This window comes from Camarhynchus parvulus, chromosome 4, assembly GCF_901933205.1.
Source record: "Camarhynchus parvulus chromosome 4, STF_HiC, whole genome shotgun sequence".
In the NCBI taxonomy this organism is placed as follows: Eukaryota; Metazoa; Chordata; class Aves; order Passeriformes; family Thraupidae; genus Camarhynchus; species Camarhynchus parvulus.
Window position 1 is genome coordinate 43,977,649 of NC_044574.1, and position 25,430 is coordinate 44,003,078.

Sequence of the window (25,430 nt, forward strand, 5' to 3'; positions counted from 1 at the left end):
TCTTTCCAAGAAGATCAGTATGCGTGTGGATGGTGTGCTCTAAGTTTATCAGAAAATAAAATGTGCAAAACCAAATATAGTATTGAAATGCTGAAACAGGAATGAAAATAAAAGGGGAGAGGGAATCACATTGATTTCCTGAATGAGCAGGTTGCAGCGGTGTGGGCGGGCTGTGGAGGATCTGCTGACTGGCATGGGCTGTGTGGGAGAGCTCCCAGCGGCTTTGCTTACATGTGCTCCGACTCGTTTTCTTCCTTTTCATTCACACGATCGTTTCAGCAGTGGGTGGGCTTTGTCTGAATGCTGTTAGATTGTGGCTGCTTACAGAGCAGGAGACGCTGATAACAAGCAGCAGATGGCGAGCACATTTCAGTAGGCAGTCTGGTCTCATTTTGTTCAGTGCTCCCAGGTAAGGAGGTTACATGGTAAGGATGGAAGGAGTGTGTGTTTGAAGAGCTGCTGCTGCAGCTCTGGTTTGAGCTATTCCAGAGCTATACCATGTGCTTCTGCTAGCCGAGTTGCACACAGTGTGATGAAATGAAGATCGCCATGAGTCAGGAAGACAATAAATTATAACTGTGCGGCTATGACAGCTCAGTAGGAGCACCTATGGATGGAAAAAGCATTACATACTTTTAAGCACTGTTGACATGAGATAATTTTTTTACCACTTTAATGAAAGCTTAATCAAATGAACACATAAAGCTTGGAGAGGAAAATATTTCTTTTACATAGGAAATAAAACTGCACAAACAAATGTGTACTGTTAACAGAGCAAATTTTATTTCAGATGCAGAGCTTTAATATTGAAAATACAATCTGTGAGCATGAAATTTTTTTTAGGAAGAGTCTTCTGTATAGACAAGCTTTTCAGTAAAGTGTTTATTAACACATGAAAAATAGCTTTCTGTTTAAAATACACAGAGATCAAATTAGAAGCAAAAGCACCATGGTCAATGGAGATTATGTGCAGCTGTAGGAATTAACTTCTGCTTGTATAGTGGATCTTTCTGCATAAAAAGATTAACCCCCCCCTCTAATTTTAGAATATATGCGTTTTAGGTGGACAGCAGCCTCAGCTTTTCAAGTAGTTCAAGTCATGCAGTAAAAGATATTCTGGACTTAAAATATAAAAGATAATACATGAATTTTAATATCATAGCACTGCAGTTATTTTATAATGCTTGTACAACAACCATAACTCTTGAGAGAAATATTGTATACTTTTGGTGCATGCTGGAGCTTTATACGTAGATTTTTGTGGGTCAATCTCATTAGTCCAAATAAGCTACTTGAAATACTTACAGGATAAAGAAAACCCTTTCTAAAAACACAGAAAAATTCAGTATTTGGAACCCCCAGAAGCTGAAGAGTTAATGGTGGGATTGCACTGGATTCAGTGTATTTGCAGATGTTGCTGCAACCAACTGCTGATTTTTCTCCCATCCTGTCAGGGAACTCTGCCAGCCATGATTCATGGAATGATTTTTTTGCGCTGAGTAATCTGTGGTTTTTCTTTTTTCCTCTTCCCTCTCCCTTATTTCTATCCTGAACTAAAGCACTATTCATTTCAGCTAAAGGGAGGAGAAGCTTCCAAAGCATTAATACAAAACATTAAATACACTGTGTTTTGAGTGGAGGAATTGTAACAAATGTTAAACTTACAGTAATTGTACTTGGTCTTAGGCAGTCTAGTCCAGTGTGGGAAAACAGTTTTAGAACAGAATCAGCTTTTGGTTTTGCTAGTCATATGGTTTCACAGTTCTCTTAAGACTTCTGTACTAGTATTGCTAAAGAACATCCAACTTCTGTGCTGATATTATGCCTCCTTTCTCACAGATCGCTCAGAAAGAAATAAACCAGACTGCCGCTCTTCGGGGTAAGACCTGTATTTCTTTATTTATTCTTCCCTTCTCTTTCTTTTTTTTACCCTAATTTTTTCCTTTTATTGGGTGAACTAGGAAATTGGCTAGAAATATAAAAATGTCAATCTTCTATTTCTCTGTTTTGGTAACAGTAATGTAAAATAAAATAAGTTTTGTGTTAAACAAAATAAGTTTGTGTTAAAAATAATTGTTTTGTATTCTTTATGGGCAAAGTTCTTTTTTCAAGAAATTAATAGGACTTGCTAGATTGTAATTGTGCACACTGAAACTCCAAATGCTTGTTTATGTATCATGCTCAGGGTTGTTTGGTAAAACTGTGGTTTAAAAGAAGAAGCCCCTCATGACTTTTACTACTTTGAACTGTTTGCTTCTATAGCAAGGAAAGTAATTCTTGGTTCAGTCAAAAATAGCAACAATTTATTATTTATTCCATTGACTCTGATCCCATCATACGCAAGGTTTCACAAGAAACAAAAGTGTTTTAAACAAAGCCCATGCGCACACACAGCAAGACATTGTGTTTATTTATAATTTCCATCAAGACTTGTCATGAACTTCTGGGCTATTGATTTGCAAGGCCATATTTTCCCTTAAGCTTCTGAATATTCTGTAGTTCTTATCCTCTGATTTTTAAATAATCTCTTTCTCTATTGCCTCATTTTCAAACTGTCTTGTTCTCCTCTGGGGAATAGGATTTTGTCCATGTCATGTGGTAGATAGTGGAATTTTAATGAACCAAAGTGATAGAGCAGGCCAGTGAACACTGGCTCTCCCATTCCTTTGTGAAAAAAAAATTCTAAAAAAATTCCCCTGGTGTCCAGGCTTTTGACATGACCTGACCTTTTCAATTGATTTTTACAGTCTGCATTTTTTCGTTTCGGTACAGTTTTACAGTACAGTGGGCTAGGATTTATAGCTGGAAGAACAGTGTAGCATTTTCTTACAGCACACTTGATGTGTTGTATCTATTGTGTGATGTGATGGGAGAGGATGTTTTTCCCTTCCCTCCCCCATCTGCCACAGCACTGTAGCTGATTCCAGCAGTGTGTTTAAGTTGCAGGGGGGTATTGCCTTTGTCTTTGAATACTTTTATCTGCTTAAAACCTCAATCACTGCATGTGCTGATTTCCTTTAATACTTAAAAATACTGAACTTTTTTCTTTTCTTTGATTTTCTAAAAATTTTGTGGTTACAGTCCAAATGTTAGGGCTTTCATTAGATCGTGTCATATTACAATAATGTCAAACAAATCCAAATCATTCTCAAAAGGAAAACTTGTTTTATCAAAATGTTTAGTTTAAGGTTGAAATAGCTTCAGTGTCTTCCTCTTTCTTCTCCCTAGTTGTTCTCACTAGTATCTTTTTGCTCTTGAGTGTGTTTTACAAGTTTGAATTTGGACCAAAAGCAAAGTAAAACTTCAGATTTTTTTCCATGGAATTGGAAAGTCAAATGTGGACCAGCCTTGGCAATAAAACACTGCCCTAAGTTGCCTGGACTACAGTCTCCAAATTCTCATGTGGAAAGCACAGAGTAATTAAGAGTATAATGTAGATTGCTCATAATGTTGAGAGAAATGCAGCTTTCAGTAGTCTTTCATTCCTATAGGTAGTGCATGTGCTTTCTGACCATATCTATGTATCTTCTACCCCCTTCTCAGTCTCACTGGCCATTGTGTCATGAGCTGCAAGGAAGAAAAGCCACCATTTGAAGGGTAGTGTTGGTTTGTGCACGTCTCATTACTGTTTCTAGACTGAACAGGAGCAGCCTGCCTTACTTAAATTATGTACTCTGCTAATTGATATTGCTGCACTCAGTGGTTCGTCTCTCATTATAATTAGAAGCATTATTCTGTGGTGGCAAATAGCTGGGTGAGATTCTTATCCCAAGTCTGGCCATGTCATGCCCTGGAAAAGAGCTGCAGTTGCATCAAGGCCAGAGCCCCTTGATAGAAGACCTGAGGGAAAACTAAATTGTGAAGTATGCATAGCTAAAACTGAAGTGCAAAGCACTCTTCTCTTGTAACATAAGCAGCATTTCCAAGCTGTTTGAATGTTGCTGGGGGCAGCTTTATTCCATTTTATGATGAGCTACTGCACTTTGGACACTGTCCTCTCTGGGAGCAGTTCATGACAAGGGAAGAAGAAAATACAATGGTTCAGAGGCATCTTGGCTACTTATTCCTTAATCTGCATGTTGAGGGATGCACAGCTTAAACACGCAAGGTAGTACCCCTCTCTTGGTCTCAGGTGGAACAAAAATGACACTGCAGGTCTTGAAGTCAAGGTCTGGAAACAAGTTTCTGCACTAGAATTACTATGAAATATTGAATGTAGACATGGGTAGACCAGCTAACAAGATGAAGGAATAAGCAGTGAGCCTTAAGAAAAGTAGGTAACCTAAGATGAAATAGCAGATGTAGATGTTTCCAAGAGAGAGCCAGAGAACTAGTTTATTGTTTCATACAAAGCTCTGATGAGATCTTGCCCGAAAGTCTGTCAAGTATAAGTATAAATATGGAACACTGGGATAAGAAGAGACCAAAAGAAGGCCCAGATATTCACCACCAACTCTTCCTCATATGTTGTAAGGTTAGGTTGTGGTTTGAAAGATGATCATCATAACAAAAAGGTCACATAACAATATTCCTTGTGATTTCAAGGTTCTAAATCTTGCCCTTTCTAATCTCCTGTTCTTATATATGTCTCTGCCTGTGTATTTCTAGATGTATTTCAAGCTTGTGCTTGAGTCTTTACATTATTAGGGATGAAGAGTTTATATATAGTGAGACAGGATCAGTTTTAAAACATAATTCACTTGCAGTGAAAGACATTAAAAAACCTGTTCTAGGTAGAACAGTATAAAAATGGTCATTAATACAGTACTTTATTATAGGGTGATGCCATTCAGAAGAATTTTTACAGCAGTATATGAACTCTGACAATTATTCTGGTTTGGTTGTTAGCCTATCAAATGTTTAGCATGGGAGAAATGCTACAGAAAGAGGGAGCATTCTGAGGGTGATACAGGGATCTAGCATGGCATGGGGAATAAACCTGGAGAGTGGATGAACCAAAGACCACAGATAATGATTTAAAGGGATGGAAACAGGTGACCTTTACAAAATGTGCATTATTGCATTATCTTCTGCCTCTTCTGGTGATTAGCAGCCATCTGACACTCAGGAGAGTTTAGATAAAGCAATGAGCAGCAGAACAGGCCTGTGTATCTACTTCATGTACTGCTCTGCAATGATTTTTTTGTTAAATATAGCACATTAGTAAGATCAAAACCAAGTATTCACTGAATCCAAGTAATACCTGTTGCTATGTTAATGTTAATCAAGAGACATTTAGTTTCATGACCTAATAGCCACCCTTCAATTGTTACATTTCGGACAGTATGAAAATATATTTCTACTGGTAATAGTGGTCTGTAATTATAATTTTTGATTTTACTGTCAGGTCATGCTTGTACTGTTATGTCTGATAGCTTCAGGTCATGCACTGCTGTAACACAAGTCAATTAGGTCAAAAGAAGTAGGTCTTTATTCCTCCAAATGTTTTCAAACTGAAAATTATATGATAGTAATAGAAAAGAAGATTTCAGGCATCTACATATTTGTAGTTAATCCCTGAATGTGAGTAAAGCTTGTAGAAGGACTTGGATTTTTTTTTCTTCTTTTGGTTAAGGATTATGGATCAAAAAATCCTGAAACACAGTCCTGTAATTTGGTATAATTCATTGTAGTTGCCTTGACCTTGGAGATGAGTGGATGAAGGTAGCTAACAACTGCAGCAATTTATTGAGAGATTTAGTAGGGTATCAATCACTTGAAGTCAAGTCAGAAATATCAGTGTCTACTGTGAAAAATGGGGAGAGGGATGAAAGTAATTAGTTCATTTCTAGAAACAGATCCTAGGTTTTGCTTCATATAGTCTGCCTGGTGACTGTAATGTGTTTAAGTTCTTTTACAGCTGGTTGCCTTCATTTGATTGCAGTAAATTGAGCTTTTTTATTTAAAATGCATCAAGTCAACAATACAAATAGACAAAAGTTGTCTTTTGTTCCTTTATAAACAAGCACTTGTAGTGGCTGATCAAAGGGGCTACTGATCCCTTTAATGAAGCTCTGGTAAATTAAGTAATCATTTTTATGAATGATATTTTGACTTTGGTTTTATTTATTTGTTTGGGTTTTTTTTAATGTAGCAGAATTCCATTAGTCAAAGCTTCTCTGCATTTCTGTTTCCTCTGCTACATAATGTTGATTTTGTGAAACTGTGTTTAAGAGATACTACAGTAACAGTTGGACTGTCTCTTAAGAACGTGTTTTCCCAGATCATCGGTGAAACCTGAAAAGACGCCCTTTAATGAAGATCTTAAGCATTTAACAGAGCATGAAGGGAATCCTAAGGCACTGGCTTGAGAATGTGGTGGAACTGTCCCCTCTTTATAATTAAAATGAGGTGGTTTTGCAAATCAGTATGCTTTTGAGGTCTTGAGAAAACAGTAACAGGTTTTTCTATGTTGTAACTGACATTACAGTCAGTCATTTAACAGTTTCACCAGATCACAGAATATCCTGAGTTGGAAAGTACCCACAAGGGTCATTGAAATCTAACTCCTGGCCCTGGACAGAACCATCCCCAAGAGTCATACCATATATCCCTGAGAGCATTGTCCAAATGATTCTTGAACTCTGTCAGGCTTGGAGCTGTGACCACTTTCCTGGGGAGCTGTTCCAGTGCCCAGACACCATCTGGGTGAAGAACCTTTTCCTAATATCGAACCTAAACCTCCACTGACCATAGATTCAGGCCAATCCCTCAGGTCCTGTCACTGGTCACCACAGAGAAGAGATCAGTGTCTGCCCCTCCTCTTCCCCTCACCAGGAAGTTGTGACTGCGGTGATGTCTCCCCTCAGTTTTCTCTCCTCCAGGCTGAACAGCCCAAGTGACCTCAGCCACTCCTCACACAGCTTCCCCTCAAGGCCTTTGCCCTCCTCTGGACATTCTCCAACAGCTCCGTGTCTTTCTTATGTTGTGGCACCCAGAGCTGCCCCCAGCACTGGAGGTGAGGCTGTCCCAGCTCAGAGCAGAGCAGGACAATCCCCTCCCTTGCCTGGCTGTGCCTGCTGCCCCCCAGGACAGGGCTGGCCCTCCTGACTGCCAGGGCTCAGTGACTCCCATTCAATGCCATGGACCAGGACCCCCAGCTCCCTTTCTGCAGTGCTGCTGCAGCCTCTCGTTCCCCAGTCTGTATGTACATTCAGGGTTGCCCTATCTGAGGTATAGAATCTGGCATTTGTCTTTTTAAACTTTATATTGTTGGTGAATGCTCTGTCTTAGTCAAAGGGGCAGTGTGGAGAGATTTCTGCTGCTTCTGTACCGAGAAATCACAGAATGGAGGGAAGATCTTGCAGGTCATGTAATCAAGCATGGTGCTCATAGTGGGAAGATGCTGATGCTAGGTCAGGTCCATGATGTTTTTTTATAGCCAAGATTTGAAAATCTCCCAGGAACGAGAGATTGAGCCTACTTACTTTCAGCCTAAGGCTGCTTGTCTGTCATTTACTAACTTTATTTCCAATTGATAGTGCTGTGGGAAACACTTCCAAGGGAAACAGTCTAAACACTGGACTACTTCATATCCAGGAGGACAAAATTCATTCACACAAACATCCTGAAGTACAGTTTTTCATCACTGTTGTTTAAAACCCTTGTGTTGTCTACTAGTAATGTGTGGACAGCCTTGTCAATGCTTCTGTTTTACACAGGAAAGATTCAGGCTTTTGCCCATCCAGCCAGTGTAACAGACTGTAATACATCTGAAGTTTGAGACTTTGAACCTTGCTGGCACTCCATCTGAATGGGAAGGGTTGTGTGTGGAAGAAAGAATGAATGTTGGGGGATGTTTTACTGTGATATTCTTATTAATTACATTTAGCTTTTGCAATTCTTAAGGCTAGGGAGTATCAGGTTACTCTTACTCTAAGCATGTTTTTAGGCTGTGAAAATAGAAATGTCCTGCTTTTGTACCCTCCCAGTAGGTCAGAAGTCGGGGTTGTTCTAAAAAGTATCTAGTCTCCTTTCCAAATCCTTGGGGTGCAGTTTCACAATTGCCCTGAGCTGAGCTAAGCCTGTGTTGCTCCAAGAAGGAAAGGTCTCATTCTCTCTTTTGTGCTGCTGTCCGTGCTCATGTGGTTAGTTGGATCACAAGGCTGGTCTCCAGGGAAAAAAAAAATAGCTGTGTCTCCACTTCACAGATGAAGCAGGTTCAGCATAGGGGGGCAGATGATTTCCTGCAAGTTCCACAATCAGTCAATGGCAGAACTGGAAACAGGGGCTCTGAGTTGTGATTTTTCTTGTTGTCTTAAAAGTAGGCTCATGTGACTCCTTTATTTTCAGTCTAAGAGATAAATTTTGGACTTACTCACTCAGTGCAGTCCCACAGGTTAAATATAGATTTAAACTGGTCCAGTTTGAGATTAGAATCTACTTATGTGTCTTTCTTTTGTTTATCACGTTTCTCATCAGCACGTGCTTTCACCTTGGAGCTGTTGCTTCTGGGAGTAGAATAAGCTGGAGCAGTTTTGTGCAGCTTGTTTCTTTGGTAGCTTCTTTGCCCCAATAAATCATTATGCATAATTTTTAATTTGCAATGTTAATTTTTACTCTGCTCAGTTTATACTTATCTGTAAATGAGGAAAAAAGAATCACAGTTAGAGCTGAGGAATAAATGGCAGATGGGTGCAGCATAGTTTTTGGCAGTTGGGGATCACAAGAATATCTAGAGCCTGTTCCTGGGGGTGTTTGTTTTAATGTTGGCCATTTGTCACTGTTGTGTTGGGGATTTTTGTCTATTCATCTCACAGATAGCCGTAAAGAGTTATTGTGAAGGGTGTATCCTAGCCAGCCTCCTAGATCCCTTATTCCTAAATAGAGAAGAGAGATTTGTTTTAATAAAAAGAGTGCTCTGTTCCTGGTTTCTGCAGAGGGAATTCTGAAGGACTGTTTGCTCTGGTGCCCTGAACAACTCTTTCCGTTGTCTGGGCTGCTCTCCAGTGCTTATTCTAATTCATAATGGAAAATAACGCTGCAAATGAGATGGTTGTTGAAAGAATAAAGAGAAAAGGCTCACCCTCTGTCTTCGCTGAAAGAATTTCACTGCTTCTTTGGGCATCTTGTGTACATGAGCAAGTTTCACCATCCCATCATCTTTCAGAATAGACTTCTATAGAAAGTACTGAGGACCATCCAGACACATGGACACACTCCTTGTGCATTAGGAGAATTATCTGGGGCATGAACAACCATGACAGATATCAGTTCTAAGAAAGGTGGTTTCATTAAGGACACAATTGCACATTTTTTAAGCCAAGTTAATCAGTCATGGTTATAATTTTCCTTCTTTATAATTTTGTTTCTCCCCAAGACATTTCAATGATGAACAGCAGATGAAGTTTGTGGTAGCTGGGAAGGAGGGCTAGGAGAGAATTCTTTCCAGAGGTATTTATAATGTTCTCAAAGAAAACAGAAAAAGAGGAGGAGCTGCTAAGAGAAGCCTATAGAATATGTGTCAGGGCTGAGGAGGCAGACTCAGCAGGTTGTAAACTTACAATGCAGAAGTAGTAATCGTGAGGTTGTCTCTGAAAGAATTTCATGTTGATATTTTAAGAGTGTTGGAGCTTTTGTTTATTTCCCTAAGGATTTATGTAGGTTTCTGTCTAGGCTCAGTATCTACATTTTCTTTTGCCTCTGGAATTTGAGTGGGAGAGCTCAGTTTGCAGTTATATTGTATTCGTTTCTGTGGCCTCTTACTCTGATGTGCACAAAAGAGAAGAGATTGTTATCTCGTTCCCCTTTTTTTTTTTTTTTTTCTCTTAATGTCCCACTCACCTACTTTGTAATTTCATTGTAAGTTATTTCTTTGATGTCTTTGTTCTTTATTCTAGTATAGGGAATCAGTTGCCTTAAGTACCAGTGTCTGATTTGGCAGGTTGAACATTGAAATGATTGATCAAGTACTCTTAAAGCACGTTACAGTTGCATTCTTACTACATCATGGGGGTAAAGTATTGGATCACAGTAGTGAGGCCTGTCACATTGATAATTTCTTCCTCTTAAATGTATTTTAGTATAATGTACAGTATAATGTGCAGTTTGCACAGTTGTACTTTTGACTCTGATTCTGTCGTTTGTGAGAGATTGCATTTCTGATTTTTCTACAAAATTTCTCTGTTCAAAAGTGGTATTTTGCTCAGCGCAGGCATCACCATTTGAATTTAAGCCATGTTTGCATGCTGCATTTGTCCTAGTTTTGGCCATCTGTGACAAATCACAGGCTCAACTGAGCTAGCATTAGCCCCTAGTGTAGACAAGGATGAGCTGCTTTTTCGCTGCTTCAGCTTCAAGAAGAGTACTAAGATCCAGTGATATAAAATGTCATGTTGCCTGTTCCCTTGGAGGCTTACAGCTAAGGCAGGTCACCAGCAGGTCTCATGCCCCAGGAAGGTCCCCTGCTACAGAGGGCCAAAGTTAAGCCATGCAACCCTAAATATGGAAAGTATTCATAGAAGTATGGTCTTTATAAGTATGCATAGCTGCATCTTAATCTTGGGAGCATTGTTGTTACAAGAGGCTTGTCATCTGACTATGGTGGACATTGCCATCTCCTGAGGCTTGAGGCAAAGGTTGACTTATAATTAAAGAGGAGGTCCAAATCTAATCAGGGTGTTCCAACCACAAGCAGTAATTACTGTGTTAAATCTCCCTTTTGATCTATAGCATAATAATCTGGTTGAAGCAAAAGAAGTACCTCGGTGATATCACGTTTTTATTAGGCAATACTTTTGCTTGGAATAAATGCTTACTAAAAAGAAACAGCTTTGGTTTTACTATTATAATTCTTCTATTTCATGTCTTTGGACTTCTGCTTCTCCATCCCCTCACACACCAGTATCCAGGATCTAGTATTAGAACCTGAAAGAAGGTTGGAGGAGTGAGAGGAAATGGCCTTAAACTGAGACACAGGAGATTGAGATTAGATATTATTTCACTGTTATGGTAGTCAGGCAACCAGTAGGTTGCTCAGGGAGGTAGTGGAGTCACCATCCCTGGAGGTGGTCAAGAGACATCAGGATCTGGTGCTGGATGATACAATTTAATGGTTTAGTGGTTCAGGGGTTACAGTGGTAGTGCCTGGTTGACAGTTGAACTTGATGATCTTAAAGGTCCCTTCCAACCTTGATGATTTTATGATTCCATGAATACAGTATAGTTCAAACAATCCTGATATCAGTTTGTGATTGGACCAGGAAGTTTCACAGTTTCTTTGGACAACTGTTTTTAAAACCACTGTGTTGTTTTATTGCCTTTTTTCCATGGCCCCTTCTAAAATAATAGGTCCATGAATAGCTGAAAGCATGTAGTGCTCCTGACAGGTGAAGGTAGGAAAAAAGAGAACGATATGATGGAACAAGTACATTAATGACAGCTGCAGGAGAGGCTTTCTCACCACACCTTACTGGTGTATAGGAGAAAAGATTATTTGCTTTACTATTCAATCTATCTTCTTCCTTCTAAGGTTGTTGACAAGGAAATGAGTTCTGTTAAATGAACTTTTTCCAGTGTGAACTGACTAGAAATGCTTTCTGTGAATAACAGCATTTATTTTTTTCACCAAAGATGGATCTGAAATGACAACACTGTTCTGTGGTGCAACTTGAAGCCATTTCTTCTTGTCCTTTTCCTTGTTATTTGGCAGAAGAGACAGACCCTCACCTTGATATAACCTATTTTCATGTGGTTTTAGGGAGCAATAAGGTTTTGCATGAGCCTCTTTTCTCCAGGATAAACACCCCCAATGCCTTCAGCTGCTTGTCACAAGGTGTGTGCTCCAGGCCCTTCACCAGTTTTGTTGCCCTTCTTTGGACACTCCCAGCACCTCAGTGTCCATCTTGTAGTGAGGGGCCCAAAACTAAATACAGAATTCAAGGTATGGTCTCCCTAGGGCCAAGTACCTAGCAGCAATCACTGTGTTGGTCCTGCTGGCCACACTGTTTCTGAGACAGGCCTGGAGGGCCACCTGGATGTATGCTGGCTCATGAACAAACACTATCAACCAGCATCCCCAGGCCCTTTTCCACCAGGCAGTTTTCCAGCCATTCTTCCCTCGGCCTGTAGCAGTGCCTAGGGTTGTTGTGACCCAGGTGAAGGACCCTGCTCAAGGAGGGTAATGCTAGAGCACATTGCAGCGATTGTGTCCACATGGTTCTTGAGAATAATCTCCAGTGAGAGAGACTCCAGAACTTCTCTGGACAATTTGGCGCAGTCACCTGCACAGTAAAAAAGTTCTTTCCTATGTTCAGTGAAACTTCCTGTGCATCAGCTTCTGTCCCTTCCCTCTTGTCCTCTTGCTTGGCACCACTGAGCAGAGCCTGGCTCAGTCCTGCAGATACTGAGACATTGATGAGGTCCCCTCTCAGTTTTCTCAAGGCTGAACAGGCTCAGCTCTCTCAGCCTGTTATTTTAAGGGAGATGCTCCAGTCTTATCATCATCTTTGGTGCCCTCCTGTGGACCTGCTCCAGGAGCTCCATGTCTCTCCTGTGCTGAGGAGCCCAGAACTGGATAAAACACTCCAGATGTGCCTCACCAGAGCTGAGCAGAGGGGCAGAATCACCTTCCTTGCCTTGCTGGTATTTCTCTCTGAGAGAAGTGGTACTTTGTATTTATTAGCCGACAGTAGGTTTTCATTAGGGTTTTTCTGAATTCATCCACACTTCTAGCACCTACAGTATGTTGTGGCAAGCAGTGCCAAAGCTTAACCTCACATTGCATGTTGAAAAGTCTCTTTGGCTCTTTTGAGCTTGGGGTCTGCTAGTTTTTTATAATGCTTTCTATGTTCTGTAGAGCAAGAGACTGAGCTGTCATTCCCTATAGCTTTGCTGCTTCTTGAAAAAGTTAAAATGATGTTCTGCTTTTAAATAGATCAATCAATTAGGTAGTCTTAAGAAAAAGGTCACTATTACTTTTGGAGGTCCAGAGGCATTTTAGCAATAGGCAAGAAGGTTGACTGATACAAGAAAAAGGATGGGAATGATTTACTGCCTTTGGAATTAAGGGCATCACTGAGAGTGGAGATTAGAGAAATTACCTGCTTATGTTGTCTGAATTCAGGGCCTTTAAGTTGAAATGGAGATTGAAAAAAAAGTTATATTTATTTTCTACACCTGTCCCTGTAAAAATTATGGATCAAGGGTTAGAGGTCAGAGATGAAAAGATAGTTAAAGAGAAGGGTAACCCCACTGGTCCCGGGTTTTTCTGGGCTTTTTTTAGTTGCTGGGGTAAGCTGATACTTGTGGCTCTTTTTAATTTCCTCTGCCTAATTCACCTGATGACATGTGGCACATTGACTGAAGTGCATGGAGGAGCATGTGATAGAGCTATGTGTTTGGAGAATACTTACAGGTGAGGGAAGGGCATTGATATCTGTGGCTGTGAAATGTTTTGGAGAGGTATTTCTTATGGCTGTTGCTCTGACAAGGTCCGGTTCAATCTGTTCTACAAGGTGTTTATTTTTGAAGCTAAATTTAGTTGGGTGGCAAAAAATGATAGTGATTATTTCTTCCAAGTTGTAATCATCCATTAGAGACTGCAGTATTTACTGTCTTGCCATATAATTTGAGGTCCATGATGTTGTAAGACAACTAGGATATATGATTGAGGGTGGAGGGAGTTCCTTTTGTCTTGTAGTATGTTTGCATGGTGAGTTGCTCAAAGATGAGATCTCTGGAGAAATGTCCCCGGAGGTTAAAAGCCTTTTCTCGGTTGTTGAGGTAGGTATTTTGTTCTTATAGCAAATTCAGTGCTGTTCCCACCTATCAGGATTTTGCAGTGGGATAAATGCAGATTTTGTAGGCATCAGAATGATTTAAAAAATTTCTTTGGCTCTGTGGATCGATGCTTCTCTTTCACTCTTGGAAAATAATTTGAGTATGTATAAACTTGAATGCTTTTCCCCAGCCTGGGCTAGTGAAGGTGTTAACTTTGCCTATACACTATACCTTACCAACCTCCTTGTAGAATCAAAATTAAAATACTTGAAAAATAATCTTTGATGCATATGTTTTTGGAGTTGACCTTAAACTCAGAGTTGCTGGATCACTGTGAATGTATAAAAAGGACTGAAGTTTAAGGTCATGTTTAAACTCAGAGGTAAACATTGCATACCTACAGATACGTGAATGTATGGTTTGTTGTTGTGTAGTGCAAATTTCTGGTGAATCATTTTCTGTATTTTGTAACCAAAAGCTTTATGAATATCTGTGTCATAGAAGAAAAGGAAGCATTTCAAGAAGGGCAGGGGCAAAGTGTTCAGGAAAACATGCCATATCTCTGACTGAGCTGCTTGCAGGGTACCTTCTCAAAAGACAGGTCCAGTGAAGGGTGTGGTTATGAGATTTCATTTGACAATTGCTGTGCACTGTGCATTCTGTAAGGGCCGCTGTTACAAGTTCATGGATCTCACATACTGTAGGGTGTAACTGGGTGAGTCAGCAGTACATTGCAACAAGATGTGATCATGCATGAAAATTGTTTTACTTTTGTGAGATTTTAATGTAAGAGGGTTGAAAATTAGTGTTTCTGCTGCTTGTTAAATTTTTTGTTTATAAGTACAAATGGCCTATTTGAAACCGGTATGTTTCTTTATATGGATGACCTTGTAGTATTCTTAAACACATCTTTTGGCTATTGGTTCACATTTATGTTGTACAAGGGGTTTTGGTTTCTTTGTTTCTCGTTTTTAAGCACTCAGTTAAAGCCTTACTTTGTTTGATATATATGTATTAATATTTCTGTCATGTAGGCTGTTCTTCACAACAAATGCCTTTACTGCCAACACGCATCTGTAATTAAAACAATGAGGAAATTCCCTTTGTTTCCTCACTCAGCTAAAGGTTAAACTCCAGCACATTTCATGCTGCTTGTTTGACTCGACTGGCCTATAAGGAAGTTCAATTAGGCTGAAGGAGCACAGAAATCCTATGGCATGGGACTTGTCAAAGAACTTGGCATTGGCAATTGTTGTATTTTGAAATTCTCAAAGGCGTTCAACTGAGTTTTTGGCACTGAGGTCACGCCAGTGCTGAATGCTTCTCGTAATCCCAGTTCTGTGGGTTAGGTTGAACTTTACATTTTAGATCCCAAACATCTGTCTTTTGTATTGCAGTGCTGGAATCATGCTGCTAATGTTTGACTAGGCAAGATCCAGACACTATTTCAATGCTGAGTGTAGAACCTACTTAGTAGTGTTTCTGGGAAGCGAGACTCAATGATTCACCTGTCAGAGGCCTCAGTTGCCTCAAGATTCCCCAGGAACTCCTTCCTTATTACTTTAGTTTCTTCTCAAAGGATACACAGCAATTGAAGCAAGTGGGCATATCTTTTACAGATTTTTACATGGGAAACAAACATACGTAGGCAAAATCAACCTGTACCTTGTTGCCTTGGTCTGATTACTGCTGTGATGTCTTTGAAGTCTGTATACTTGCAAGCAGCTGAGCTTTCTCCACTGGATTCCTCACCTCCAGTATATGCATCATCTGGGTCTTGCTGAGTTCTTGTCCTTGCAGTCAACATCCTTTTGTTCTTGCTTGTTCTTCTCTGGAGCAATGTTCTTTTGTGTTTCTATTTTGAAGCTTCTCTGTTTTCAAAAGTCCACCTGAAATACACCCATCTTTTAATTTCTTTGGGTGATTTCCCCACCCATTCCCTATTGTTTCTATTGTTTTCACTTTGCTGATCTGCAGATAAGTGATTTAGTAGGGATTTAAGATACTCACTGCTATAAAAGTAGTGTTACCTATTTTGTTACAGTCATTATTAATGTTTCTAGTCAGATGGGAACATTGACATACCAGTTTTTCCCTTTACAGTACTTTAAAGATAATCTTACCACTATACTCATATGTTCTATGAAATACAGAAACTGTTTGAAGAAAATCTAATATTCATGCTTTATAACAGTTAAAGCCCTGTAAAGACATCTTGAATCCTGTGGATCCAGATTTACTGGTTTTCTTTATGCCTTTGTCCTGCTCATCCTTCATTATTAAACCAGGTTTTATTCATCTGTGATGTCAATTACAAAGGTTCTGGAGCTCATCTAGCCACCAGGTTATATTTGATGTACAGAGATGTATGAAGCAAGCAGAATGTCCCATCAGTGGCTAGAGAAGGCTTTGATTTACTGACTGAAATGCAACTGCAAATAGTTGAATCAAAAAACCATTCTTCAGAAATAGGCTTTGTTTTGTACTCTTGAACTGTAAAAGTAGGGCACTGTCATCTTTCCCCATGTGCAAATGCAGAAGCTCTGTAGACTTTAATGGTAAAATATTTCCATCGGCAGAAGCTGCACTTTACATCTAAATTGTTCTGTTTGAAAGTGCTGGTTCTTCCCTTCTGTTTTTTAACTGTTACTTTCCCAAATATCCTGTTCCTATCACTATAACAATTCAGTGATACTTTAATTTACATTTACAGTGCTACATTGCTATTATGCTGTTATTAAAATTATAGGTGTTTTCTACTCCTAGAATTATTTACTACCAAGATTAAATTGCCATTAATCATAAATACTATTTACTGATTTTAATCAAAACATGCTAGCTGGCTTATCATAACAGTGAGTGTGATATGTTGATAGACGGCATAGTGGGGAGCCTTTTTAGCTGTTACAAGAGGACCAAAGTCTTCTTGTAGCATACATTTTATTGGGAGCTGAAATCGGTCAATGTGCAATGAAGACTGAGAATTACTTGAATCATGCTCTAGGCATTTATTTGCCTTTCTGGAATGGCTGTGTTTATACAATCATCTTGGGGTTAGGGGCAGTTCAGGTCAGGTTGTTGACTGAAAGAAAATGCTGTAGGAAATCTATTTAGAATGTCTGTAGCTCACAATCAGGAAGGAGTTAGGTCAGGGTGCACACCAACCAAATTACTCAGATTCACAAAAAATTTGGGAGGTGTTTCAGCTTCAAGGTCTAAGCTGGACATTATTAAATGTGAAAGCTGTTGTAACCTCATGACTTGTAGGCTGCTGTGAGAACTGAAGTGTGAAATGTTATCATCTGCTGCCATGATTTGCTTTGACTTCCTGCCTGTGTTCAGCCTTAAAATTGAAGGTTTCATTGCTAAAATACAATCCTAAAGTATGACAGTGACAAGCACATGAATATGTAATAAGTAGTTGAAGAAACAGCTAGAGAGCAATTCCTGAAAGGATTTCCCTATGCTGATCAATGTGAGCTGTTTTAATTAGCTGAGCAGCTGGATTTTAGCTGCTGCTTAACTACATCCTCACTTGTCCAGACAGTGGGAAGTCGCGCTTGTGGCATTCATTAAGTGATGCAGAAGCAGACATCCTCAGCATATTGATGAGGATTGAATTGTTGCTGGACTTAATTACTGGTTCAGGATTTCTTGCTTTTGAGGCTGAACCCAAGAGAGAAGTGAAGTTGTGTGGGGGTAAGTCTTAATTTCTAGATAACCTATCTGTACGATTGAGCATGTGATTTCTTAGGTGACTAGATCTTTTCTGCAGGGCCAGGACAATACCCCATGATCTAGCAGAGAACATGCAAGTGTTCATTTTACAGAAAGGCTGTGGGGACAGGCTGCTGCCAACTGTGTTTGTGCTGGTGCTTGTCTGATCTCCTAGTGAGCCAATATGGATGATCAGCACTAACACGAAAAAAAAATATAAGGAGTCAGCTGATAATGAAGGATGAGAAGAGCAGCTGACATGAGGTATAGCCAACATTTGGTGATTTACTGTCAGATTAGTGGCAGAGTCATGGACTTAAGGTTTGTTTTGTCAGTGGAGGCTGAGCTGCTTACCCCAAGGACTGCTGCTGGCCTCCCTGTCCACTGCCATCACTTCTCCGGTGCTGCCCTGATGCTCATGTGGCTCTGCAGCCAGCTGGAGCAGTTGGCCTGTCTGGCTGAAAATTAATCAGGATATTTGGGATGGGATTCTTTGTTGTTAACAAAACCACGTGGCTGATCCAGCAGACTTGTGACCATGCCAGCACCAACACAAGAGAGTTGGTGGAAATGGTGAGCATGTGGAAGGCAGGAGTACTGGCTGTGCACTGTCTGCTTCTCTGACATTGATGGGGAAAGTGCACCTGGACTCCATGTGCCATCTCAGCTAATTTACACTATCAGCTAGAGGACTGGCGTTCCTCAGCAATGGAGGCATTGAAGCAGCTGACCACTGTGGGTGCATTTTCAGTGTAAACTGACTTCCACAGGATTAATACAATTCTGTCTACTGCACCCACATCATGAATTTGGGATAGCTGCGAGTCTTCTGCTGTAGCTTTAAGAGCTTTTTGGTAGAACTAGTAAGTCTGTCTTTGGCCTGCAGGTGATGGTAAATCTGATCTTTTGCACAATCCCTAATTTAGCTATTAAATTACTACCATCTTTATGTAATTCAGTCTGCAGTGAAATAGTTTAGGTGATATTTAAAACATTTTGTGCTTAGAGTAATGTCTTCTAATAAGTTTTTAGAATGTTGTACTGTAGTACTCTGGCTGTTATAAAGATGGCATGATTTCTAAAGTAACTAAGAGGAATATATGATGCTTTTTATTAAACTACTGTTTTGCCTTACAGTAATTGCAGCATGAGCTATTTTAAAATTCTTGGCTCACATTCCAAGAAGTCACAAGACATTAAAAATAGCGACATTTTCATTCTTTTCACTCTGTATGTGAGCATAAAGCAGGGTCAATAACCATCACAGTTAGACATATGTTTAACTTTTACACAGATATGTGAACCTAAGGACTGATACTTTATGAAAACTTCATATAACTTGACATAAAGGATAAATTTTTAGATGTTGGAATAGATGCTTGAGAATATTAATTTTTTAGAACAAATGATCATTTTTCATTATTTTTGTTGGCTTTTTTCCCCCTTTGGGCTTTTATGTATGTCTAGAATGATGTATGAACAAAGTGCAGTCAGTTTTCCTGTAGAATATTCATTGTTGTGTCAGCTTAGATAAATAAAATAAAGGTCCTGGTTCTGATAAAGGGAGCAGGCAATGTGAAGGGCTGCTCAATTCCTGCTGAGAATCACATGCATGCCAATAGGAGGGTGTGAAAGTAGATGACAAAGAGATGCTGGAACAGGCTAGTAGCTTGGGATGTCTTTTGTATCCTAAGCAGTATCACAACCTGTAGAGCAGAACGCTGTAGATAGCCAGGGGAGACCCTCCCTAGATGGCTATGGGTAGGCTCACAGGCAGGAAGGGGACAGTCAGAAGCCAGTCCTGCCTGTGATCTCCAGAGGCAAGTGAAATCCATCAATCTTCTGTCTGATTGCACTCAACAACCAAGCTGCCTCACTGTCAGCCAGCTTGTGGGAATGTGCCCATGAGGTGCCCTCCACTGGACTGGAGACTCTGGTACTCCTGAACCAGCTAAAGGACCAGGTGGGTGAAAAGACAGCCCAGAACCTCCAGGCCTCTTGGCTTAGGTAGCTGTCCTGGGCAGACACAGCTCCCTGCCTCCTCCCTTGGAGATGGCTGTGTGATTTGAGCTTTATTCCACTTAAACAGCACCTCCCCTTCCCTGCTCTGTGGGGACTGCTGAGGTGAGTGATGCTCACGCAGTCGCTGTGTTGGGTCAGGAGTCACCCTGCAGGAGCAGCCTTCTGAGAAACCTGTTAGCTACACTGAAATTGTGTTTGAAGAGAGACAGTGCTCAGTCAAGGAAGTATTGAAGCACAGCCCCAGATGAGGGAGAAACCATGGTTTATGCACAGTAATTGCACTTACTCCACTGAACAGTTTACAGCTCTTTCCCCAGTCTACCTTGTGGCAATTTTATTTTCCTAATGCACAGATGTGAAATATACTTTTGAAGCATTTTCCTCAAGTATTTATATTTAGAAAACCTGTCCCTGAAACCAGAGTAGAGCCTGCCAGAAAGAGTGAGTAGGTGTTTAACAACTTGAAACACACCACTCCAGGTTCTTTATCTTTCAGAAATGGTGACCCACAGGACCCTTTTCATATTGCTGCCGACTTGAAGTACCCAACTGCTTTCAGCATAGCAGGCACAGCAGCTTACGGATCCCCTCTGAACTTACTGAGTGGGTTTTTCTGGGCGCAAAGTGAGTTTTGAGGAGCTGGCAGGGGAATCTCATCAAAGCTATTGCCTTTGCTGGAAATGAAACCACGTTTGTGATTTAAATTAACAGTTAGCAAGGTCTAAGATAAGTGGGCAGATGTCAGAGGAGTTGCTCTGGTTGTTCAGTACTTCCTGCTAGAAGATGGGGGGTGGGTTGGATGGCTAGTTTGCATCTTTACTTATTCCATATTAGTTATGATTCTGGTGTTGTTCCTGATGTTTATGAGATTCTTTAATACTTTGGAACTTCCTGCTCTCTGCACAGTTTTCTTCCAGCTGTGTGAGTTTGAACTTTGCTTATGTGCATTGCAGGGTGGCACAGGAGCTGCTGTCTCCCATCCCCACAGCTAGTTATTGTCGCACTGTCCCCCCAGGACTTCTCATGTAGTTGTGGAGGGAGTCACATTTTGTATGGATTAATATTTCCTTGCCATTTGCATTTATGAGGATTTTTTTTCTGCCTTCTGGTTCATTGCTGTGCCTTATGAACAGGAGGAGGAGGTGGGAAAGAGGCAAGAGCCATGCAGTACAGTAATTGCTGCAGCTCCTACCTCATCAAATAGGAGAATTAAATTTGATTTGGTTATATTAATTATTTGGATGGCTTGAGAGAAAACATGTCATTAACCGTGGAGCAGAGGAGGTTATTAGTAACCTTATTACTTCTCTCTTTGCAACACAGAATGAGAGACCAGGAATTGCTTCCTATGGAGCAGGGATGGGTAGGTTCAGCATAAGGTATGGGTAAAATCACCAGCTGCCCCAAGAACAACATCTCATTTAAATTACTGGGGTTTAGTATATAAGGAAGTTATGAAGTTTTCAGTTCCTTTACAGGGCTCCATGGTGAAAAAAAATAATGTGTCTACTGTCATTTCCATGTTTTTAAAGGGCTTAAATAATTGTAAGCTAGATGTGAATCAAACTCTCCTAGGGGTAAGAAATGTAGTGCTTTGCCAAAAAGTTGTTGATGAGTGACCTGTTAATGGAAAGTGGAAAAGAAAAACTGTCTTCTAACAGCTTGTTTTGTCTGTGAGCTCATAAATTTTCTTATAGAACCATGTTATCCTGGGTTCTAAATTAGAGATAGTGGTGTATTTGGGCTGCCTTGCTGCCCTTGGTATATCCATTCTTCAGCTTCACTAGGTTGGTTTCATGAGAGGTTTTACTTCTTTGTTCTTTGCATTTTGATTTTAAAAATGTTTTCTATGTATCCTTTTGGTCCTCATGCCATATGGAAAGCTTGAACTTGTGTCTATGTGACGACTCCGATGATTTCCAGCCAAAAGTACTTGCTTTCATATAAAAGTGTTTATCAGATTCTGAGGCAAATTGCAATGGGTCAAAGGGCTTTTGCCAGTAGAAGAAAGAATTTGTTCCTTTTTGTTCTCACTAATACTTGAATGTGCATGCTTCATAGATTTCCTAATTTCTGCGTATCAAACTTAAGTAAATCCTGAATTCTTAGTTTAGAAAGTTACTGCTGCTCCAGGAGATTTCAGATTTATGTTACCAGACTTCAGTCTCCTTCCTGTCTGATAATAAATATGATTAAAACCCTAAAGATGTTGTTATTCAGAAAAATGAAAGCAAAATTAAAGCTTCAAAAATGAACATCCAAAAGAAAGAGACTTGAGATACAAGGAGCTAAGAAAAGAGTCCAGGGTACAGCTGTGAGGAACACACAACTAAAAGTGTTTCTTAAAGATAAGGCTGTATTTTGATGGGACACTTTGAAGGAAAACTAGAACCCTTTTCTGCTAAAAATGCACAGTGAAATATGACTGATAGAAATGTTTTCTAAAGCAGCTTTGCGAGCAGTGTGGATTGGGGCCAAGCCACATTTGAACTATTTCTGAAACCAGACAAATAGGCATTGTTTATCCTAGACTAGCCAGACTGTTTCAGAAAACAGTTCAGTCAGAGCAACATTCATTTCTAGTCTTAATTAGTTTCCAGAATGACTGTAGAGGGAGGACGTTTTTTATCCGCATCCTTTTTGACTGTCTCTTTCTTCTCTCCTCCAAATCCCCCCACTCTTCATCACACTGGAGTAATTGCAGCCATCCCGTGCATGTGGAGCTAAACTGAACCCTGGCAGAGTTGGTGTGCTGCACAAGAGCAGACTTAAAATGCTAATGCCCTCCCTGTACTAACATTCTTGCTGACGAAGTCTGGTGCTGGAACTTTTCTGGAAAAGGCTTGATTAGTATACCTTTGTTTTGTTGTTAAGATACTGTATTAATTTGAAGCAGATACAGTCTATTTATTTTCAGCCTTTAAAAAGTCCATTCAGCTTCTCACCAATAAATATTCTTTATCTCTTGCATTTAAAAGAGAAAAAAGAGAGAAAACCCTTCTCTTCTGAACTGATTGGTTGGTTGGTTTGTTTGTGTTGTTTTAATTCTTCTATAGCTTAGCACAAAGTGGAAGAATTTTAATACCATGTTCTTCAAATTGCAGCATTTCTGGAAGTGATAATCCCAAATTAGATTTGATTTTTACGTGCAAAAATAGTAGGGACTGCTGTATCTTTTAAATAGAACATTCAGAGGAGAGGCAGCAGAAACCTTAGTCTTACTAAGAAAACAGATGAGTTGGCAAAAGGAAACATTTTTCTGTCCCTGCATATCAACAAATATTTGGTCATGTTGTCTTCCTAACCCCACCCACCAAGTCATTACTGAAAAATGTTATCTCAACTGGAAGGGAAGACAAGTTGTTAAGTAATTGTTAAAAATATTTAGCAAAGGGTTGTAGGTTTTTACTTCACTGTGTAAGTTTTATTTATTTATGAGAATATAAGTCATTCAATACTTGCAATCTGTAAATATGCACGCCCACGTGAGACAGAATGTGAACTTCAAGACAGAATTGAGAGACATAATGGATTTAATAATTGGCTTTCTATCTTTGCAGAGTTTTGAAGCCAAGCTGTAACCTGGTTTTCATTAAAAGGGGTTGGGTATGGTTGTATAGTCCAGGAGTTTTGGACAAATTTCTCTAAGATAACAGCGCAGGGGAAAAAACAGGCTTGGCAAACCCTTTACAATATATGGGGAATTTTTACGTGATGTTACTTGTTTTCTCTTTGAGACATTAACCATGTTTTAATAATTCTTTTTTTCTTCAATAAGCCAAGGACCCTTGTCATCCATAAGAGCGGCAATCAAGAGATGTAAGTTTACTTTTCCTTTTTGGGAACTGTAATGTTGTAAGATTGCTACATCTTTATTTTTAGTAACTGTTTAACTTGGTATGCAAAAACAAAGTAGCTGTAAATAAGTAAGCAGTAAGCTGAGGGGCTGTAATTTCTTTCTCTCTTCCTTTATAGACCATCTTTTTGTTCCAGTTGCTAACATTTTCTTATTTATGCACTAATGCATCTGTGCACAGATGTGATCCTTCTCTGAAAAGCTTGGGTTAGATGTGCCCAATTTTTAGTTTGTTTGACAAAATAGAAGATTTTGAATAGAAGAGTTCTCTACAGAACTGCAGAAATCTGCAGCAACTGCTTATTCACTGTACTGGGGACAGAATTAGACTCCTGTACTGGGCTTGTTTTAGAAAATAAAAGATTGTTTATAAATCTTGAATGAAAGTCCAAACTCTTCTTCCCTGATTTCAGCATTTAAGTCCTTCTCCCCTTTCCCTACTCATGATGTTTCCAGGCAGAGAGTTTCTTTAGATGCATCTTTCAAAGTATTTTATGCTACTTTCTTCCCCTTTTCAGTTTTATTTATTTTCAGTCCATGACTTTTAATTTCATATTAATGAAACAGCCCTCAGGATTCTGCTATGGGGAAAAATAAATTCGTGTATGTAGTATTGATTTGTTTCTCCTGGACCTATTAGTCAGGGACTCATTAGTGTGGATTAGATTGGAGGTAGTGAAAGGGCATCATGAAAGCTTTACTCAGAGTTAGTCTGCATGATGCTGTCCTTAAAATGCAGCACTTTATTTGTGCTGTGCCTGCCACAGATGGAAACTGGAAAACAGAGAGCACCAGATCAGAGGGCCTTTTATGGTGGAGTCAGAAATTGATTCAGACTGCCTAAGCCCCAGTACCTTGCCAAACTGAGAAATCATCTGTGAGATCATTAAGCATTTGATATCTATGTTTTTGAAAATGCAGTAGCAAGTGATTCTTTGTTTTGAGGCATAATCACATAAAAATCCAGTCAAGAAGCTGTGGCTCGTGGTACGTACTTATTAACATGTGAATAACTATGATGAAATATAAGTACCATGTGAATTATTCAGATAATAAGCTAGCAAAATAGCATCCATGTACATAGCAAGGCGTTGTATATAAAACCACTGTTTTTTGTATGCCATTACCCAGTGCTGTTAGGATGGACCTATATTACAATGGACACTGAATAATTCCTAACTCCCGTTGCCATTAATCTGGAAAAAGTATGGTAATCTCTGGACAAGTGTATTTCCCTAACAGAGTTAGAAATCTGTTTTTCTTAATCCCTGATTCTTTGAGCTCTTACTCTCAGATTTGGAAGAAACATGTACATGATAAGTATGTACAGGGTTTCAACTTACCCACCTGTGGACAATGCTGTATATCATCTTGTTTTGATAAGTCTCTCCATTTCTTGTGGCCAGAGAGAAAGAGGGTTTATTTTCCTTTGGCACCCTGACCATAACTCCAGATAGAACCACAGTGTCATTTTCAGTTCTTTGCTCCATAGGATTCAGAAAAGTGAGCCCAGCGTAACCTGAAGGAAGCAAGCATGTGAACATGAGATTTGCTCAGGAGTAATCTTTTGATCTCAACTCTTAAAAAGTTACCCCAGGATCTTTAATGATGGTCTCAGGCCTGGACACGCCACTCTTACCCAGCTCCCACTGAAATCAGTGAAACTGTTTCCATTGATGCCAACACAGCAACGTGCACAAGAATGGCAAAGAAAGGGGAAAGAGGCAAGCCAAATGCTGCAGCAGTGAGACAAAGGGGAACAGTGTTTTCACTCACTTCTCCACCCTTCCAGACCAGGCTGTTGTTGGGAAGCAGGGCTACAGAAGCAAGTCTCTTATCCTAAAATGTTGGAAGAACTTGTAGGCTGGTTCTATTCTCATTCTGTCCTAAATAAATACATGGCTGAATGAAGGATGTGTAACAGCTTGTATGCACTCTGAAGCTGTGGCTTTCCATTTGGCAGTTTTGCAGCCATTTTTGGCTGTGGGTTTTGTTTGTTTTTCATTTTATTTGTTTTGCTTGGGGGCTTCCTAGGTTCTTTTGGCTCCCACTTTTTCCCAACCAGATCAATTCCATGACCTCATTCTCTTCCCCATCTGCACAGACATTTGGGCTG

At 39.8% G+C, this 25,430-nt stretch overlaps 1 protein-coding gene across 1 annotated transcript in view; it reads left to right on the forward strand.

The window, feature by feature from the left end:
- SH3D19 (SH3 domain containing 19) overlaps positions 1 to 25,430 on the forward strand; it is an 82,007-nt gene that overhangs the window by 16,481 nt on the left and 40,096 nt on the right. The window contains 2 exon segments of the mRNA XM_030948424.1: positions 1,840 to 1,879; positions 23,237 to 23,277. Coding sequence (XP_030804284.1) covers positions 1,840 to 1,879; positions 23,237 to 23,277 — 81 coding nt within the window.